The sequence below is a fragment of the Schistocerca gregaria genome, chromosome 6 (genome assembly GCF_023897955.1).
Source record: "Schistocerca gregaria isolate iqSchGreg1 chromosome 6, iqSchGreg1.2, whole genome shotgun sequence".
Taxonomy (NCBI): Eukaryota; Metazoa; Arthropoda; class Insecta; order Orthoptera; family Acrididae; genus Schistocerca; species Schistocerca gregaria.
In genome coordinates, this window is record NC_064925.1 from 329,372,089 (window position 1) to 329,394,739 (window position 22,651).

The following is a 22,651-nucleotide window of genomic DNA, read 5'->3' on the forward strand; positions in this document are numbered from 1 at the left end:
GAGACGGAAAGACGAAAGGATGTGGGTTTTAAGGGAGAGGGTAAGAGTCATTTCAATCCCGGGAGCAGAAAGACACCTTAGAGGGAAAAAAGGACAGGTGTACACTTGCGTGCGCGGGCGCGCGCGCGCGCGCGCACACACACACACACACACACACACACACACACACACACATATCCATCCGCACATACACAGACACAAGCAGACACTTGTAAAGGCAAAGAAGTTGTTGAAAGACAAGTGAGATATGAGCGGCGTCAACTTGAAATTAGCGGAGGTTGAGGCCTGGCGGATATCGAGAAGAGAGGATATACTGAAGGGCAAGTTCCCATCTCCGGAGTTCTGACAGATTGGTGTTAGTGGGAAGAATCCAGATAACTCAGACAGTGTAACACTGTGCCAAGATGTGCTGGCCGTGCACCAAGGCATGTTTAGCCACAGGGTGATCCTCATTACCAGCAAACACTGTCTGCCTGTGTCCATTCATGCAAATGGACAGTTTGTTGCTGGTCATTCCCACATAGAAAGCTTCACAGTGTAGGCAGGTCAGTCAGTTGGTAAATCACGTGGGTGCTTTCACACGTGGCTCTGCCTTTGATCGTGTACACCTTCCGGGTTACAGGACTGGAGTAGGTGGTGGTGGGCGGGTACATGGGACAGGTTTTACACCGGGGGCGGTTACAAGGGTAGGAACCAGGTGCTTTGGGGATTTCATACGGATGAACTATGAGGTTACGAAGGTTAGGTGGATGGCGGAAAGACACTCTTGGTGGAGTGGGGAGGATTTCATGAAGGATGGATCTCATTTCAGGGCACGATTTTAGGAAGTCGTATCCCTGCTGGAGAGCCACATTCAGAGTCTGATCCAGTCCTGGGAAGTATCCTGTCACAAGTGGGGCACTTTTGTGGTTCTTCTGTGGGAGGTTCTTGGTTTGAGGGGATGAGGAAGTGGCTCTGGCTATTTGCTTCTGTACCAGGTCGGGAGGGTAGTTGTGGGATGCGAAAGCTGTTTACAGGTTGTTGGTGTAATGGTTCAAGGATTCCGGACTGGAGCAGAGTCATTTGCCACGGAAACCTAGGCTGTAGGGAAGGGACCGTTTGATGTGGAATGGGTGGCAGCTGTCATAATGGAGGTACTGTTGCTTGTTGGTGGGTTTGATGGGGACGGACGTGTGAAGCTGGTCATTGGACAGATGGAGGTCAACGTCAAGGAAAGTGGCATGGGTTTTGGAGTATGACCAGGTGAATCTGATGGAACCAAAGGAGTTGAGGTTGGAGAGGAAATTCTGGAGTTCTTCTTCACTGTGAGTCCAGATCATGAAGATGTCATCAATAAATCTTTACCAAACTTTGGGTTGGCAGGCCTGGGTAACCAAGAAGGCTTCCTCTAAGCGACCCATGAATAGGTTGGCATACGAGGGGGCCATCCTGGTACCCATGGCTGTTCCCTTTAATTCTTGGTATGTCTGGCCTTCAAAAGTGAAGAAGTTGTGGGTCAGGATGAAGCTGGCTAAGGTAATGAGGAAAGAGGTTGTAGGTAGGGTGGCAGGTGATTGGCGTCAAAGGAAGTGCTGCATCGCAGCGAGGCCCTGGACGTGCGGAATATTTGTGTATAAGGAAGTGGCATCAATGGTAATAAGGATGGTTTCCAGGGGTAACAGATTGGGTAAGGATTCCAGGCATTTGAGAAAGTGGTTGGTGTCCTCGATGAAGGATGGGAGACTGCATGTAATGGGTTGAAGGTGTTGATCTACATAGGCAGAGATACATTCTGTGGGGGCTTGGTAACTGGCTACAATGGGGCGGCCGGGATGATTGGGTTTGTGAATTTTAGGAAGTAGGTAGAAGGTAGGGGTACTGGGTGTCGGTGGGGTCAGGAAGTTGATGGAGTCAGGTGAAAGGTTTTGTAGGGGGCCTAAGGTTCTGAGGATTCCTTGAAACTCCGCCGGGACATCAGGAATGGGATTACCTTGGCAAACTTTGTATGTGGTGTTGTCTGAAAGCTGACGCAGTCCCTCAGCCACATACTCCCGACGATCAAGCACCACGGTCGTGGGACCCTTGTCCGCCGGAAGAATGACGATGGATTGGTCAGCCTTCAGATCACGAATAGCTGGGCTTCAGCAGTGGTGATGTTGGGAGTAGGATTAAGATTTATTAAGAAGGATTGAGAGGGCAAGGCTGGAAGTCAGAAATTCCTGGAAGGTTTGGAGAGGGTAATTTTGAGGAGGAGGAGGTGGGTCCCGCTGTGACGGAGGACGGAACTGTTCCAGGCAGGGTTCAATTTGGATAGTGTCTTGGGGAGTTGGATCATTAGGAGTAGGATTAGGATCATTTCTCTTCGTGGCAAAGTGATATTTCCAGCAGAGAGTATGAGTGTAGGACAGTAAATCTTTGACGAGGGCTGTTTGATTGAATCTGGGAGTGGGGCTGAAGGTGAGGCCTTTGTATACGAGAGAGGTTTTGGATTGGGAGAGAGGTTTGGAGGAAAGGTTAACTACTGAATTAGGGTTTTGTGGTTCCAGATTGTGTTGATTGGAATTTTGAGGTTTGGAGGGAGTGGAGCTGGAAGTGGGAGATTGAGTAGATGGGAGAGACTGGGTTTGTGTGCAATGAGAGGAGGTTGAGGTTTGCTGGAAAGGTTGTGAAGGGGGAGTGAGTTACCTTTCTGGAGGTGGGAAACCAGGAGATTGGATAGTTTTTTGAGGTGGAGGGTGGCATGCTGTTCTAATTTGTTGTTGGCTTGTAGGAGGATGCTCTGTGTTTTTTCTTTCTTCCTTCATGTCCCTTCCTCATCTACACTTCTCCCAGGAGCTTGCATTCTGATAACTTTCTTTTAAATTGATCAAGTTTGTTAATGATTTGTTCTCCAAGCACACATCTTTCTAACTGACAGTTCAAGAGTTCAAGTTGAATTAAAAATGTGTTGTTATACTTCAACTGCTGGTGTGTCCTCATGTGTTGGTGTCATCCTAGCTGTAAATAATATTTATTTCCAGTATAGAATTTCTATTAGTTACCTTTCACTCTCTGAACTGGAGGTGCAGCAGCATGATCATTCTTCACAGAAACTTGCAGTGATATTCCCAAATCCTTCACAATCCTTCTTTCTGGTTTCGGGCTTTTAGGTGCAAGCCTTTTATCTAGAAAGACAATATTAAGAGGTATATAATGCAGTCATTATAACAATTATTAAGAGAGGCATGACAAGAATGTAACATGTATCCGTATATGTATCGCTACTTCTACGAACTCATATCCAGTGATGAATTTGGGGGGAGGGGGGGAGAGCCCCCCCCCCCTTTGGAAATTGGAAATTACCCCTCTCCCCCCCCCCCCCTCCCCGAGAAATTCATATCTAAAATGAATGTATAACACAATAGGTAGCAGCTGGGTCCCTATAGTTTGGTTTCGTTACTTATCGGTTCAGTTTGGAACACTTAGCGTTGATTGTTCTGTTTTTATTATTATTATTATTGCCAACACCAACAAATTAGCAGTTGCTGTATAATAAGTGTGCGGTAAAGTTAAGCATTGCAAGGTGTGTTGGCAACGCCGATTGTGGAATAAGTCAGCCTTTCCTCTCTCATGTCTTCCCTCACCGTACCTCCAATCGGCCTAATGTGTAAGCTAATCCCTTAGCTACGCAGCCCACCCTCACTGCGAACTTTATTCTTATCCGCTACTCATATCTGTACTTCATTTGCCCTTATAATGAACCTGATGACGCAAAACACGTCCCCGGGTATTGTTACGGAATTGGATGTAGCATCTGACATTATAAAAGATTTTTTAAATTTTTTTATTGCATTACTGGGAATATTTCCAAGATTTAATAGCAATATAGATTTTTCCTAATCAATGAGTCCAAAGCTCAAACCAAATATTTGTGTACACTTGACAATGATTTTTGCAATGTCAATGGGGATACACAATTTTTGCCTAAAGAAGCGAGACATTCCACCAAGAGTGGGACGTTTGGCAATGCACCATGAGTGAGATGTTTGGCAATGCTGCTCTACGAGTATAATCTAAGCTTTCATTGTTGTATAAAAACTCACTGCATTGTTGAAACTGTTGTAAGGTTGTAACAGTCAGTCGACAGGTTACTATGGAAGTGTGATGTGATTATGTAGTGTACTACGTGCAGTCTTCGTCAGTTTATAACATAAAAAGAAGTGTTAGTGCCGAAATACAACGTCGAAACAACATACTTCAATTTCTTTCTTTTCTAATAAAAGACAGTGTATTGCAAAAGACAAAGGCGAGTGTGAGTCTACTGAAAGAAGTGCTAGTGATTGTGGTGATGAATTGTATAGGTCTACCAAGTCTTCAGTTTCCCTTCCACAGTTTTCAAACAATAAATGTGCTATTTCTGGCCCATCTATAAATTGCAATTCTAAACAAAGTATTGAATGCGAGATTAAGTATCAGCAAAAATGAGAGTGTCAGTACAATTGGTTGTACTTTGATCATAAGCTGGGTGGGGCTTTCTGCAAATTGTGTGAAATGCATTTAAAAAATGATATCGAAGCTCTACAGAAAACAGGAGGAGTGTTCATTTCTGTACCTTTCACTAAATTTAGAAAAGCTACCGGAAGCACGGGAAAACTAGAAAGGCATGGCAACTCAGAAAAACATGCGAGAGCCATTGCAATTGCAAATTGTAGATTACAGGGATTAAACGCTCCAATTCATACACAGATATTTAAACAAAATGAAAATGAAAAAGCTTTAAACCGCCAAGCATTGTCATCGTTAATTCGAAATCTGTATTTCCTTAGTAAGGAAGAAATACCCCACACAACAAAATATGAAACTCTAATTCGTAAGTTAGTTCTGAAAAGCGACATTAATCTTGAAAAGTGGTTAAAATTTCAGAGTGAAAGGTCCACATATCTTTGCAAGTATACTGCATCAGAATTGTTGACTTGTTTAGGAGAGTTTTTAGACTTTCAAACACTTCTCCATGACAAATATTTTTCATTAATGGCAGACAAATCTAGAAATGTTTCCAACCAAAGTGAACTGTCTTTAGTAGTTCGATATGTTGCACAGTCTCCATCGTTTGAAGTGAAGGAAAGGTTTTTATGTCTCGTTGAGTTGAAAAGCACTTCAGCTGAATCCATATTTACAGCAATTAATACTGAACTAAAAAAAGAAAACTTTCTTACGACAGATTATTATCTTGTTCTTTCGATGAAGCTGCTAATTTTAGTGGTTCTATCTCAGGAGTCCGCGCTCGGTTGTCAGAGAGCACATGTTATGTCAATTGCTGCCACAACTCTAGGAATAAACATCCCATTATACACTCCTGGAAATTGAAATAAGAACACCGTGAATTCATTGTCCCAGGAAGGGGAAACTTTATTGACACATTCCTGGGGTCAGATACATCACATGATCACACTGACAGAACCACAGGCACATAGACACAGGCAACAGAGCATGCACAATGTCGGCACTAGTACAGTGTATATCCACCTTTCGCAGCAATGCAGGCTGCTATTCTCCCACGGAGACAATCGTAGAGATGCTGGATGTAGTCCTGTGGAACGGCTTGCTATGCCATTTCCTCCTGGCGCCTCAGTTGGACCAGCGTTCGTGCTGGACGCGCAGACCGCGTGAGATGACGCTTCATCCAGTCCCAAACATGCTCAATGGGGGACAGATCCGGAGATCTTGCTGGCCAGGGTAGTTGACTTACACCTTCTAGAGCACGTTGGGTGGCATGGGATACATGCGGACGTGCATTGTCCTGTTGGAACAGCAAGTTCCCTTGCCAGTCTAGGAATGGTAGAACGATGGGTTCGATGACGGTTTGGATGTACCGTGCACTATTCAGTGTCCCCTCGATGATCACCAGAGGTGTACGGCCAGTGTAGGAGATCGCTCCCCACACCATGATGCCGGGTGATGGCCCTGTGTGCCTCGGTCGTATGCAGTCCTGATTGTGGCGCTAACCTGCACGGCGCCAAACACGCATACGACCATCATTGGCACCAAGGCAGAAGCGACTCTCATCGCTGAAGACGACACGTCTCCATTCGTCCCTCCATTCACGCCTGTCGCAACACCACTGGAGGCGGGCTGCACGATGTTGGGGCGTGAGCGGAAGACGGCCTAACGGTGTGCGGGACCGTAGCCCAGCTTCATGGAGACGGTTGCGAATGGTCCTCGCCGATACCCCAGTGTCCCTAATTTGCTGGGAAGTGGCGGTGCGGTCCTCTACGGCACTGCGTAGGATCCTACGGTCTTGGCGTGCATCCATGCGTCGCTGCGGTCCGGTCCCAGGTCGACGGGCACGTGCACCTTCCGCCGACCACTGGCGACAACATCGATGTACTGTGGAGACCTCACGCCCCACGTGTTGAGCAATTCGGCGGTACGTCCACCCGGCCTCCCGCATGCCCACTATACGCCCCCGCTCAAAGTCCGTCAACTGCACATACGGTTCACGTCCATGCTGTCGCGGCATGCTACCAGTGTTAAAGACTGCGATGGAGCTCCGTATGCCACGGCAAACTTGCTGACACTGACGGCGGCGGTGCACAAATGCTGCGCAGCTAGCGCCATTCGACGGCCCACACTGCGGTTCCTGGTGTGTCCGCTGTGCCGTGCGTGTGATCATTGGTGGTACAGCCCTCTCGCAGTGTCCGGAGCAAGTATGGTGGGTCTGACACACCGGTGTCAATGTGTTCTTTTTTCCATTTCCAGGAGTGTAAAACACACATTACATGTTGTTAAAGACATTTACAAACTTTTTCATGTTTCTTCCAAACGAGAAAACGTTTTGCACGAAATTCAGTGTGCTTTAGAGCAACCTGTTTTAAAAATACCCGAAGCTGTTGACATCCAATGGTTAAGTACCTATCGCACAGTTCATGCTATTTTCCTAACCTACAAGTCCATGATAATGGCACATGAACATATACACAATGACAATGCGGATTTAACAAGGAATCTTGTTAGAAATGATGAATTCCAATTTCATTGTAGGTTTAGTGATTTTAGATGATACGTTAAATGCAGTCTCAAACTTATGTAAACTTTTGCAGATACAATCAATTAAAATTTCGCAAATCCCTCTACTTGCTTCTGGAACTCAGGAACATTTAAGACACATCTACTGTCTTTGTGGCTGTGATGGACATAGTACAGAAAATGAAACTCTTAATAAAATTAAAAAACTGCAGGAGGACGCAACAGAAGTTAAAGGTGTTCTATTCATGAACGTAGAGGAGCAGATGCAAGCTATGAAAAGCGCAAGAAAATTTGTTAAAAGTATGATGAAATTGAGCAATGGTTTGAATTTTTCTTTTGTTTCCTTTACTGCTTGCTCAATATACAGATTGAATAACATCGGGGACAGGCTACAACCCTGTCTCACTCCCTTCCCAACCGCTGCTTCCCTTTCATGCCCCTCGACTCTTATAACTGCGATCTGGTTTCTGTACAAATTGTAAATAGCCTTTCGCTCCCTGTATTTTACCCCTGCCACCTTTAGAATTTGAAAGAGAGTATTCCAGTCAACATTGCCAAAAGCTTTCTCTAAGTCTACAAATGCTAGAAACGTAGGTTTGCCTTTCCTTAATCTTTCTTCTAAGATAAGTTGTAAGGTCAGTATTGCCTCACGTGTTCCAATATTTCTACGGAATCCAAACTGATCTTCCCCGAGGTCGACTTCTACCAGTTTTTCCATTCGTATGTAAAGAATTCGCGTTAGTATTTTGCAGCTGTAGCTTATTAAACTGATAGTTCGGTAATTTTCACATCTGTCAACACCTGCTTTCTTTGGGATTGGAATTATTATATTCTTCTTGAAGTCTGAGGGTATTTCATCAGTCTTATACATCTTGCTCACCAGATGGTAGAGTTTTGTCAGGACTGGGTCTCCCAAGGCCGCCAGTAGTTCTAAAGGAATGTTGTCTACTGCCGGGGCCTTGTTTCGACTCAGGTCCTTCAGTGCTCTGTCAAACTCTTCACGCAGTATCATATCTCCCATTTCATCTTCATCTACATCCTCCTCCATTTCCATAATATTGTCCTCGAGTACATCGCCCTCGTATAGACCCTCTATATACTCCTTCCACCTTTCTGCTTTCACTTCTTAGGTTAGAACTGGGTTTCCATCTGAGCTCTTGATATTCATAAAAGTGGCTCTCTTTTCTCCAAAGGTCTCTTTAATTTTCACTAATTCTCACTATATCTAACTTCAACTTATCCACTTCCTAATCCATTTCTAACCTACCTGCCCGATTAAGGGATCTGACCATCCACACTCCGATCCGTAGAACGCCAGTTTTCTTTCTCCTGATAAGGACGTCCTCCTGAGTATTCCCCGCCCAGAGATCTGAAAGGGTGACTATTTTACCCAAGAGGACGCCATCATCATTAGCCATACAGTAAAGCTGCATACCCTCAGGAAAAATTACGGCTGTAGTTTCCCCTTGCTTTCAGCCGTTCGCAGTACCAGCACAGCAAGATCGTTTTGGTTAGTGTTGCAAGGACAGATCAATCAATCATCCAGACTGTTGCCCCTGCAACTACTGAAAAGGCTGCTGCCCCTCTTCAGGAACCACATGTTTGTCTGGCCTCTCAACACATACCCCTCCGTTGTGGGTGCACCTACGGTACAGCCATCTGTATCACTGAGGCACGCAAGCCTCCCCACCAACGGCAAGGTCCATGGTTCATGAGGGTGGATAATTAACTTAGACTTAGCCTAACAGCTTAGTACTTAACCTACATATTATTTAATTATATGTTAGCTATTCATGAAAAATTTTAAATATTAATAGCACTGCTATGTCTTTTGAACGCTATCACTTAAATTTTAAGCCTATAACTTTGTCCTCTCCCCTCACCCCCTCCCGCTCCCCAGTCAAGCTATATATCCCCCCTTCCGCTGGGAAAGTGGCTGTATTCATCACTGGTCATATCAGGAAAGACTCTGACTACAGCTGTCTCTAATGAACTCAATGTTGATGGAAGGTTAGACCCTAACCTTCCTTACTTACATCTACAGAAAGTAATAATACACTACTAAATTGCAGGGAAAGGAATAAGGGGATGGAGGTATAACACCAGTAATATTTTAATGAGTCACATTCCTCACTAACTAAATAATTTGAACCAACATTTGATTGTGGTTAGTGCGTGAATGAGTAAAAGACTGCTCTCCAAATGTAGAAGAAAGTAGCAGCATTGTTTTGGTAACATGTCTATTTTTGCTTCCAAAAACAAGAGAGAATAAAAATAATACAGGCACTAGAACCATGTAACTCAGAAAACTTATCTGCTAGCCTTATGTAACACATAAAAATGGAAGTTTGCTTGCTTGTTTGTGGTTCTTCTGTTTGTTTCTATACCATTCATCCAATCAAGATGAAACTTTGGTGAGTTGTTGTATGCCTGTCCGTAATGCTTCCTGTGGGGGTAAGAACCACTACCACTTTAACCACTACCAGCTTAACTCAGGAATGTCTGGAGCAATTTCAATTAAAGTTTGTACTTACATGACTCATTATTTGTACAAAAATATTGGGGGTAGGGGGTAATATGCCCCAGCCAGCCCTATGGTTGGGGCTTTGGAGAGAGAACGTGTAGAAAATTTCATCAGATGTAGACCCTTGAGTTTGAGACGCCACAATCATAAATCCTCAGAAAAATGAAACAATGGATAAATGATTCTTCAAGAAACAGAAGCTACAGGTCAAAAGATCAACATTAATGTCAAATCAGTAGTCCTTGGGGTTGCTAGATTTAATGGTGAGAGCCATGATGATCTTTCAGCCCTATACTTAGGGCTAGGAGGTGGTGCAAAGACAGTAAAATGACAGCATATTATTTCGTAAGCTTCTATGGTCAGTGTCAACTTAGATAAAATCATTTTGGTTATTAGGGTATGTCATTATGAAACACTACAACAACTAAAAGGCTACGTCTCAACCAACTTTGAAGCAGTCATGTTTCATATTATGTAGCCTAATACCCTAAATGATTTTATTCAGATATCAGCATACCTTTGTAACACCCAAAGGGACTTATACCAAAACTGGCACACACCACTTGGTACCTATGAAAATTTACTGTGATACTAAGACATCCCCCTCATGAACCATAGACCTTGCCGTTGGTGGGGAGACTTGCGTGCCTCAGAGACACAGCTAGCCGTACCATAGGTGCAACCACAACGGAGGGGTATCTGTTGAGAGGCCAGACAAGCATATGGTTCCTGAAGAGGGGCAGCAGCCTTTTCAGTAGTTGCAGGGGCAACAGTCTGGATGATTGACTGATCTGCCCTTGTAACATTAACCAAAACAGCCTTGCTGTGCTGGTACTGCGAACGGCTGAAAGCAAGGGGAAACTGCAGCTGTAATTTTTCCTGAGGGCATGCAGCTTTACTGTATGGATAAATGATGATGGCGTAAAATATTCCGGAGGTAAAATAGTCCCCCATTCGGATCTCCGGGTGCGGACTACTCAGGAGGATGTCGTTATCAGGAGGAAGAAAACTGGCGTTCTACGGGTCGGAGTGTGGAATGTCAGATCCCTTAATTGGGCAGGTAGATTAGAAAATTTAAAAAGTGAAATGTATAGGTTAAAGTTAGATATAGTGGGAATTAGCGAAGTTCGGTGGCAGGAGGAACAAGACTTTTGGTCAGGTGAATACAGTGTTATAAATACAAAATCAAATAGAAGTAATGCAGGAGTAGGTTTAATAATGAATAAAAAAATAGGAGTTTTGGTAAGCTACTACAAACAACATAGTGAGCACACCTACCAGTAGTGCAAGTTTATATGCCAACTAGCACAGCAGATGACGAAGAAATTGATGAAATGTATGATGAGATAAAAGAAATTATTCAGGTAGTGAAGGGAGATGAAAATTTAATAGTCATGGGTGATTGGAATTCGAGAGTAGGAAAAGGGAGAGAAGGAAACATAGTAGGTGAATATGGATTGGGGCTAAGAAATGAAAGAGGAAGCCGTCTGATAGAATTTTGCACAGAGCACAACTTAATCATAGCTAACACTTGGTTCAAGAATCATGAAAGAAGGTTGTATACATTGAACAACCCTGGAGACACTAGAAGATATCAGATAGATTATATAATGGTAAGAAAGAGGTTTAGGAACCAGGTTTTAAATTGTAAGACATTTCCAGGGGCAGATGTGGACTCTGACCACAATCTATTGGTTATGAACTATAGATTAAAACTTAAGAAACTGCAAAAAGGTGGGAATTTGAGGAGATGGGACCTGGATAAACTGAAAGAACCAGAGGTTGTAGAGTGTTTCAGGAAGAGCATAAAGGAACAATTGACAAGAATGGGGGAAATAAATACAGTAGATGAAGAATGGATAGCTTTGAGGAATGAAGTGGTGAAGGCAGCAGAGGATAAAGTAGGTAAAAAGATGAGAGCTAGTACAAATACTTGGATGTCAGAAGAAATACTGAATTTAATTGATGAAAGGATAAAATATAAAAATGCAGTAAATGAAGCAGGCAAAAAAGAATACAAACATCTCTAAAATGAGATCGACAGGTAGTGCAAAATGGCTAAGCAGGCATGACTAGAGGACAAATGTAAGGATGTAGAGGCTTACCTCTCTAGGGTTAAGATAGATACTGATTACAGGAAAATTAAAGAGACCTTTGGAGAAAAGAGAATCACTTGTATGAATATCAAGGGCTCATATGGAAACTCAGTTCTAAGCAAAGAAGGGAAAGCAGAAAGGTGGAAGGAGTATATAGAGGGACTATACAAGGGCGATGTTCATGAGGACAACATTATGGAAATGGAAGAGGATGTAGATGAAGAGGAAATGGGAGATATGATAGAGCACTGAAAGACCTGAGTCGAAACAAGGCCCCCGGAGTAGACAAAATTCCATTAGAACTACTGACAGCCTTGGGAGAGCCAGTCCTGACAAAACTCTACCATCTGGTGCGCAAAATGTATGAGACAGGTGAAATACTCTCAGACTTCAAGAAGAATATAATAATTCCAATCCCAAAGAAAACAGGCTCTGACAGATGTGAAAATTACCAAACAATCAGTTTAATAAGTCACGGATGCAAACTACTAACGCAAATTATGTACAGACGAATGGAAAAACTGGTAGAAGCTGACCTCGGGGAAGATCAGTTTGAATTCCATAGAAATATGGGAACACGTGAGGCAATACTGACCCTACGACATATCTTATAAGCTAGATTAAGGAAGGGCAAACCTACATTTCTAGCATTTGTATACTTGGAGAAAGCTATTGACAATGTTGACTGGAATAATCTCTTTCAAATTCTGAAGGTGGCAGGGGTAAAATACAGAGAGCGAAAGGCTACTTACAATTTGTACAGAAACCAGATCGCAGTTATAAGAGTCGAGGGACATGAAAGGGAAGCAGTGGTTGGGAAGGGAGTAAGACAGGGTTGTAGCCTCTCCCCGTTGTTATTCAATCTGTACATTGAGCAAGCAGTAAAGGAAACAAAAGAAAAATTCGGATTAGGTATTAAAAAATCCATGGAGAAGAAATAAAAACTTTAAGGTTTGCTGATGACATTGTAATTCTGTCAGAGACAGCACAAGGCCTTGAAGAGCAGTTGAATGAAATTGACAGTATCTAGAAGCGAGGATATAAGATGATCATCAACAAAAGTAAAATGAGGATAATGGAATGTAGTCGAATTAAGTCAGGCGATGCTGAGGTAATTAGATTAGGAAATGAGATACTTAAAGTACTACAGGAGTTTTGCTATTTGGGAAGCAAGATAACTGATGATGGTCGAAGTAGAGAGGATATAAAATGTAGACTGGCAATGGCAAGGAAAGCATTTCTGAAGAAGAGAAATTTGTTAACATCGAGTATAGATTTAAATGTCAGGAAGTCGTTTCTGAAAGTATGTGTATCGAGTGTAGCCATGTATGGAAGTGAAACATGGACGATAAATAGTTTGGACAAGAAGAGAATACAATCTTTTGAAATGTGGTGCTACAGAAGAATGCTAAAGATTAGATGGGTAGATCACGTAACTAATGAGGAAGTATTGAATAGGATTGGGGAGAAGAGGAGTTTGTGGCACAACTTGACAAGAGGAAGGGATTGGTTGGTAGGACATGTTTTGAGGCATCAAGGGATCACCAATTTCGTATTGGAGGGTAAAAATCGTAGAGGGAGACCAAGAGATGAATACACTAAACAGATTCAGAAGGCTGTAGTACGTATTGGGAGATGAAGAAGCTTGCACAGGATAGAGTAGCATGGAGAGCTACATCAAACCTGTCTCAGGACTGAAGACCACAACAACAACTAAGACATCACAAGCAATTCTATGGCTGAAGGTAGGGGTAAAACAGTGTTACATAAAAGTATGATTCAGGCACCCCTGAAACCATTTCAACCATATTTGGTACATACATGACTCGCCATTTGTATAAAAATATGGTGGGAGTAAGTGGAGTTATAGGTGGGAGGGACAATAGAAAGCAGTTATGTGTAAAAATATCAAAAAATAACTTGATGGTATTTCTTTCCTGTTATTAGTTGATGCATCGACCACATAGTGTGAACGAGCACTGAAACGAGCCATTAATTTTGCCATTGTGTTTTGGTACAAAAGATCATGCCACACATTTCAGTACCACAGATACATTTGACTTTGCCTTGAGAGTTGCCTAGTGTAAAACAGTGGAGAATCATACATTCACCAGTGAAAGTCCTTTTTCTGAACAATACAATCAATTACTATCAGAATTAAAATTTTTACACAGAATTCACATAAAACCGAAGGGTTAAAATTGCGAGAGACATGGATGAAATCTGTTAAATGTGTGCAAGACATATGCGACATGTGTATGTGGGTAATGCCATGGGAAATAGCTAGTTACAAATAAGGGAAGGAGTAAAGGTAACCACCCAACTTAGAGCTGAGGCATTGAGCAGATGACAATACATAAAAAAGGTCAAACACTTTCAGACACTGTCCTTCCTCTGAGGAACTGCACATACAATGTTTATTAGCCAAACTGGTATTTGGGTGTATAACCCATTGTTGGTGGTATGTGAAGAGGAACAAACAACCATTGTTGTTGTTGTTGTCTTCAGTCCTGAGACTGGTTTGATGCAGCTCTCCATGCTACTCTATCCTGTGCAAGCTGCTTCATCTCCCAGTACCTACTGCAACCTACATCCTTCTGAATCTGCTTAGTGTACTCATCTCTCGGTCTCCCTCTACGATTTTTACCCTCCACGCTGCCCTCCAATGCTAAATTTGTGATCCCTTGATGCCTCAAAACATGTCCTACCAACCGATCCCTTCTTCTAGTCAAGTTGTGCCACAAACTTCTCTTCTCCCCAATCCTATTCAATACCTCCTCATTAGTTACGTGATCTATCCACCTTATCTTCAGTATTCTTCTGTAGCACCACATTTCGAAAGCTTCTATTCTCTTCTTGTCCAAACTAGTTATCGTCCATGTTTCACTTCCATACATGGCTACACTCCAAACAAATACTTTCAGAAACGACTTCCTGATACATAAATCTATATTCGATGTTAACAAATTTCTCTTCTTCAGAAACGCTTTCCTTGCCATTGCCAGTCTACATTTTATATCCTCTCTACTTCGACCATCATCAGTTATTTTACTTCCTAAATAGCAAAACTCCTTTACTACTTTAAGTGTCTCATTTCCTAATCTAATTCCCTCAGCATCACCCGATTTAATTTGACTACATTTCATTATCCTCGTTTTGCTTTTGTTAATGTTCATCTTATATCCTCCCTTCAAGACACTGTCCATTCCGTTCAACTGCTCTTCCAAGTCCTTTGCTGTCTCTGACAGAATTACAATGTCATCGGCGAACCTCAAATTTTTTACTTCGTCTCCATGAATTTTAATACCTACTCCAAATTTTTCTTTTGTTTCCTTTACTGCTTGCTCAATATACAGATTGAACAACATCGGGGAGAGGCTACAACCCTGTCTCACTCCTTTCCCAACCACTGCTTCCCTTTCATGCCCCTCGACTCTTATTACTGCCATCTGGTTTCTGTACAAATTATAAATAGCCTTTCGCTCCCTGTATTTTACCCCTGCCACCTTTAGAATTTGAAAAAGAGTATTCCAGTCAACATTGTCAAAAGCTTTCTCTAAGTCTACAAATGCTAGAAACGTAGGTTTGCCTTTTCTTAATCTTTCTTCTAAGATAAGTCGTAACGTCAGTATTGCCTCACGTGTTCCAACATTTCGACGGAATCCAAACTGATCCTCCCCGAGGTCTGCATCTACCAGTTTTTCCATTCGTCTGTAAAGAATTCGTGTTAGTATTTTGCAGCCGTGGCTTATTAAACTGATAGTTCGGTAATTTTCACATCTGTCAACACCTGCTTTCTTTGGGATTGGAATTATTATATTCTTCTTGAAGTCTGAGGGTATTTCGCCTGTCTCATACATCTTGCTCACCAGCTGGTAGAGTTTTGTCATGACTGGCTCTCCCAAGGCCGTCAGTAGTTCTAATGGAATGTTGTCTACTCCGGGGGCCTTGTTTCGACTCAGGTCTTTCAGTGCTCTGTCAAACTCTTCACGCAGTATCGTATCTCCCATTTCGTCTTCATCTACATCCTCTTCTATTTCCATAATATTGTCCTCAAGTACATCGCCCTTGTATAAACCTTCTATATACTCCTTCCACCTTTCTGCCTTCCCTTCTTTGCTTAGAACTGGGCTGCCATCTGAGCTCTTGATATTCATACACGTGGTTCTCTTCTCTCCAAAGGTCTCTTTAATTTTCCTGTAGGCAGTATCTATCTTACCCCTAGTGAGATAAGCTTCTACATCCTTATATTTGTCCTCTAACCATCCCTGTTTAGCCATTTTGCACTTCCTGTCGATCTCATTTTTGAGACCATATATGCATCAATTTCTACAACATGATAATTGCATACATTACAGCAGAAAAATAAGTCTACTTACATCATGTTTGTATATCGAATGAAATGTGTGTCAGTTACAAATTCTTTATGATGATCAGTCTGAGGTGCAGCTATTAGATTGGTGCATAAGTTTGCAGCATTTTTGTTTTGCATGTTGGTATTCCAGATACTATTGTTTTATTTGTTGTTCACTGTTGCTATTTTTGTTTACATATAGTCATTTGGTCATTTGGAGATAGCAAGTGGATCTTTGGATGCTAAAAAATGAAGTGCCAAGTGAAGAAATCTGAACATTTCCGACATATTCTTCTGTCTGAGTTCAATAGAGAGTGACAACAGCACAGGCAGCCAGAAACATTTGCACAATGCATGAATATAGTGTCATTGGACATGTTTTGACATTAGTGGCTCTCCATTTTCAGGAAGACCTTTGGGGTTTGATCCACAATGACCCACATCAGTGTACTTAAGAATTGGCAAATACAATGAACCATCATTCATCCACAATCATGCGACATTTGAATGCAATGGGAAAAGTTCAAAAATTGGATGTACAGTACAGCATGCTCATATCCAGTCACAAGAAATGTCAAATTTGTAGCTCAGTCATGTTAAAGTCTATTGTTGAAATCCTGAATTGACTCTGAAATAAATGTTCAAAAAGAATTTGCGAAAATTTAATTCGCTGATCACTTACAAAATACAAGATGAGCCAGCCACACTCTTAACACATTAAAATCTTCTCCCTAAAAATTTAGACATTCAGACATCTCACAAAATCTTGAAAGTTGTACCATATTCATCTCATTGTCAGGCAAAATACAGGACAGATTGACTGGCATACTGATCTTCACCCTCTTGCCTGAATATAAAACATATTCAGTTAAAAAGTAGCATACTGTAATATGTACACCACAAGCTCAACAGACTGAACGGTCCTCATGCTGGAGGAGGAAGCCATGCATCGTCAGACTGTGCCCTATAGCTACATGAGAAGTACTTCATAACGTCCCAATGGCTGGAAGGAGACATGCCACGGCCTAAAAGTTGGTTTTCGTATGCACTACTTACTATCACTCACTTCAAGCCGTTCTTTTCCCCCAACTGACACACAATAATGTAGCTCAACACTGAGCTTGTAGGGAAACAGCACAGTTAACTGCCTGATTTAGAAAAAAACGCTTCCTTGGCAGTCACATTTGATGATTCATTTCCCTGAATTTCCTTGTGTTCTTGTACCCAGCAGAATGCCAACCACTTCCTGAGCCTTTGCATGTTAAGATGGAAGTCCTGGATGTTCAGGTCATTTTTATCTGCTGGGTAAATCCACTGAATAAATTGAAAGGTGTTTAAGGAGTTGAAGCAGGCAAAAAAATTCACAGCAGGGGTATGTCCTGTCTTCTTCACTCCACTGAAGATCAGATGCATCTCTTCATAAAAGAGAGTAATTTGCTAGTAAATGAATCTTGAGGACATGCTACAGAAAAACCACTGAGTAGCCAAGAGTTTACCCCTGCCGAGACTTAGCTGTAAATACAGTTACATAGTTGTGATATGATTTAATATTAATTAAAACTCACTCATTTAAAATTTAATTAAAACTCAAATCAAAAACATAGACAAGAGTGCTCCCTCTCCTGCACCACTGCAAATCTAAAATTATTCTGGGGCTCTTCAGTAGCCAAGATGGCAGTCAGCTCAAACCCCAGGTAAGTGTTGGTATTTTTCCAACAGCAAGTGCCCTTTGCACGGATCCTGAACAGCCTTGCTCACAGATTTATAAAAGTTGCTTCCATGGGAGGGTGAGCAAAGATTTGATATGCTGGTGAATTGGAACAGCAAAGAACCTTTAAGCCTGACATACCACAAGGAACTGCTGCCAGATGGCAAGTGGCAGCTCCCCATCCTCAGCACAGAGGCTACATAATTACCTGCGGCCACCTGAATCCTCCTCATGGTGGATAGCATCAAGTATCTTGAGATAACTAGGTGCCACTGATCTATAAACCATACAGCCATAATGTAGCTTGATTTGCACTAATGCTTTTTTAAAATATGAAAAGACTCACACTGTTATTTAACAGTAAGAAACAAAGAAATTTTGATTGCTGGTGACTTTAATACCGATTTTCTAATTCAATCTTCCAGTAAACATTTACTGCAGTTAGTAATGTTGTCTTTCAATCTAACTCACACTGTAAACTTTCCAACTAGGATCACTAAATCCTCAAGGACAGTCATTGATAACATTTTTATAGACAAATCAAAGGAACAAAATCATATCATAAAACCTGTAATAAATGGACTATCAGATCATGACATGCAGCTCCTTGTTTTAGATGTAAATTCTAAGCAGATTATCAAGACTGCTAAATCTGAGTACAGGAGAGTATTCAATCAACCAAAAATTGAGTGTTTTAGAAAACTGCTCAAAGATATGAACTGGAAAGATGTTTATAGTGCTCATGACATGAATGAAAAATATAACACATTCATGAACAATGTCAGTACCATGTTTGAAAACTGTTTTCCTCTAAAAGTTAATAAAATTAAACAGAAGTCTATAATAAAACCATGGATCACACAAGGAATAAAGATTTCCTCTAAGACAAAAAGGAAAATGTATCTATCAACCAAGAATAGCTCCAATGCTGATGATTTAGCTAAATACTGTAAAATATTTAAAAAAAAAGTAATTCAGACATCTAAACAAATACACTACGAGAAGAAGATAGCAATGTCAGGGAACAAAATAAAAACAATATGGGATATAGTGAAAGAGGAGACTGGTAAAACCAGAAAGGAACAGGAGCAAATAGCACTAAGGGTACATGACACATTAGTAACCGATGGGCATAGTGTGGCAAATCTATTTAACAAGTACTTTATATCCGTTACTGATAGAATGGGATTGTCAGGATCAGTAAATAATGCCCTTGAATATCTGAAACTAGCCTTTACAAATAGCTTCAGGTACATGAATATGTCACTCACATCACCAAAAGAAATACTTGATTCGGTCATGACTGGGTGGAGTATCATGAGCTTCACAGAGTGCTGAGTCCAATTCTCACATGGAAAAGAGGCAGTTACAGGTCTCAGAGCTACTGGAATTAAAGTCCAACCCATCCCTTTCTATGTTCATATTGTGATGGGATGCTGGATCAAGACTGGAAAAACAAGTAGTTTTGGCAAAATTCAGTGCCACTGGCTGGCCAGTGACTCTGTAAAGCTTCTGAAGTGATTTTATTGCCACCAGCTTGAACCTGGTAACATGTGGTCATAGATCTTCACAGTAAATAAGAAACAGGTTGGCATCTGTGCAAGATGATCACTGAGAGCCTTAGAAACTAGGCTGTCATTTAGGGGCACATGTAAGGAGCACTGTGCCACCTTATATGGCACATGTATTATTGTAGCACCTGCTTGCAAGTTTGTGTTGAAGGGGAAAGGCAAGGTTGTCATTGTTGACCTTTGTATCTACACAGTGAGTGCACTAATGTGTGCAAAATTAGCTTACCACTTAGCACACAAATGGACAAAACATCTGACCTGTCTTCTCAAGCATAGGGTGTCAAACAGACATATAGGCAGCTGTTATTAGGTGCAGATAACAATAAAAATTATTAGAAATGCTGCTGCCACATAACTAGAATGCATAATTTAATAAAAGTGAAAGTTTGGGGTCTATTCTAGAAAGACAAAACAGCTATTCCCTTTTTTATTCTACATGTAATTTATCAACTGTGCTTTCAGGGGTCAAGTGATACAGAACAATCATGTTCAATAACTTTTGACACTCAATAACAAAATATTTAACTCTTGGACATATTGAATTGAAAATTATTATAATCGTTATCTCTACACATGAGAAATTTTTATCACAGGAAAGAATGATTAAAAATCTTCATCAACTCATTTTCATCTATTTTGTCATTGCTGGTCAATGCACTGAGTTGGTGGAGAATAAATTTACTTTTTGTACCAATGAAAAAACTCTCATGTACTCAATGTGAGGGTAGGTTAGTATCCTAAATTTTGATATTCAATGGTCAAAGTGTACGCAAGTTGGAGTGAGCAAAATCTAGACAAAAATTTTCTTTGGCCTAATGCACGATGGTACCTTACCAAGCAGCATCTGCAAACGGCATTGTCTCCATGCTGGATCTGAAACACTAATTCCCTACTCTGGCCGTGACTGAATTCACTCAGCTCAACTTTCCTGTGTTCTGTAGAACTTTAATCTTTCCCTAGTTGAAATAATGGCTATTGCACACTCACTAAGGGTGGGAGCGATGTACACAAATTATTTGTGAACAAAAACTCCCACGGGAATATTTAACTACCACTTTGGTATCTGCTGCCATGATATGTGAAGCGTATCATCCTCAGTTCGCAGAAAGCAATCCTCTCAATGCCCTCGCTTACTTTCACATACTTGTGTAGACCACTGTGAGACGAGGGAGAGAGATCTCAATTTTAGGTCTCAAAATGCTTTTATATAATTGGGATCTCCCCACCGCATCACGTCTGCATCGCCCAGTACAGTTTCAGCCGATCACCATCTCACTAGAAGTGAATTTTGTTTTTCTTGCTGGGTCGCAGCCTAGCCCTGTTAATGCCATGCAGCCACATACCTTCGGTCCTGGCTGTATTTACATTAAAAGGAATAATGTATTGTTCTGGCCTTATCCCTATCTGCACTAAAGCTCACCATTTTCTTGTTAAATGGGGTTTTCCGGTGCCATTAATCACCTGCTCAGTTCATCTCCAAAATGCATTTCACTTTAATCTGTTTATTCATGCCCCTGTCCATATATTGGTAGATATCGTTTTGTTAGTTTTCAGTACATGAGATTAACTGCAATTGCCTTTTATTGATATAATATAATTAGTATTTTCTGAGGATCTCATACTGTTTCGTACTGTCATTATGGATCAAGCTTATGTAAGGTCTGTAAAATCCAGACGCCTTACAAGGAGTGTTGTTCGTTACTGATGAATATGGGTGCACCATCTTTAGCTCTCTTCTTACTGAGGTTTTCCTTCCTGTGAATGCTGTAAGTCGATACTACTGTGCTGTCAGACCCTTTAAAGTGTGTCTCTTGAAGATGTAGACACAAGGTTCTGCCCTGTGTCAAGAGTCTTAGTTCTTACATGTCAACTCTAAATCCATTCACATTCCACTGTAGTATGGGAACCACTTTATTAGTGAAATTTTTCTGTAAAATATTTTTTGTTTATAGGTTTTATAAGTTGTAGAAATGATACCTTAATATATTTTTCCTGGGACTGGTTTGGAGAAAGTCATTTTCCAGTATATGTTTTTGTTAAAAGCAAGAACACAACATCAAAAATATATTATTTATACATAATATTTAGCCATACAGAAATAGTTCCATGGAGTGCTCTTTTCCACATTGAGATAACTGCAAAACATTGAATTTTGTGGATCTTTCCATCACACAGGAGGAAGACAATTAAAGTTGTTACTTGTTTATTCATCCAGGTTCCAACTTCTTCAACAAAACAAATGCAAATACAAAGCTCTGTTTTGGAGTCTTAACACTGTATGCATGCCTGTTTGTTACAGATGAATTCTGACATATGGACATCTCTCCATTTCATAGTCTATTCCATTCAGAAGTTGTGACATTACTTCTATTCAAAAGAGAATTTGTCTGACTTACAATTTCATCTGGCAAAGTGAAACATGATAGCACAGTAGCTTTACTCATCATGTGACCCCCTCATTTTGCATTTTCGCTCTACCAAGCCAGTGATTTGAGCACATCTGCATAGGTAAGTCAGGCAGCAGCGACCGGCCAAGGCAGATGCAGCAACATGGAAGTATCCAATTTTGTGACTTTTATGAGTTCCTAACCATTCTTGCATTTTTGTTTGTGTCAGAAAGTAAACCGATTTTGCGACATTACAGTTCCTAATTAGTCTCACCTGAGTGCTTCGATAGTTTGATTTTTGAATCTCTGCTTATTAATCTAATTTATTAGACACAGTTCCTTTATTTTTGTCAGTATCAACAGTAGAGTTGGACAGCACATGCTGTCAGTCCATTTATCTGGGTAGTGTAGTTTTCCACAATCTTTAGAATGGATAGGGACTGTGATTGTTGTGTGTGGAAGGGAGCCAAGTTGGTGACACTTTGTTCTCAGCTCCAAGCTGTGATGACTTTGGTCACACAGCTTGAAGCTGCAGTGGATGGGCACCACTGTTGTGGGGCAACTGTGAGGATCCAATGGATGGCCAGCCCAATTACTGCTCACACTGAGGTTGATCCCTCACCTGTGGTCGAATGGGAGATCACATCTGGTCTGTGCTTAGATAGTTTGGAAGGAGTGGAGACTGTCTCTTACGAAAGTGTGAAGTGAATTTTTATCGGCTTTCTTTTAATAGACACATTCTGTATTTATTTTTGGTGGGTTTGGTTGTTACAGGATTCAAAAAATGGTTCAAATGGCTCTGTGCACTATGGGACTCAACTGCTGTGGTCATCAGTCCCCTAGAACTTAGAACTACTTAAACCTAACTAACCCAAGGACATCACACACATCCATGCCTGAGGCAGGATTCGAACCTGCGACCATAGTGGTTGCGCGATTCCAGACTGGTTACAGGATTCAGTCTCACTACAATGACCTTGTGGTTATTAGTACTATCCATCATGAGGCCCCTTATTTGCTCAGAATT

The 22,651-nt window shown here is 41.3% G+C and overlaps 1 protein-coding gene across 1 annotated transcript in view; it reads right to left on the reverse strand.

Annotated features, from left to right (window-relative positions):
- The window catches only part of LOC126278955 (uncharacterized), a 189,258-nt gene that overhangs the window by 7,825 nt on the left and 158,782 nt on the right, over positions 1-22,651 (reverse strand). The window contains exon 7 of the mRNA XM_049979235.1: positions 3,021-3,143. Coding sequence (XP_049835192.1) covers positions 3,021-3,143 — 123 coding nt within the window. The remainder of the gene's footprint in view (positions 1-3,020; positions 3,144-22,651) is intronic.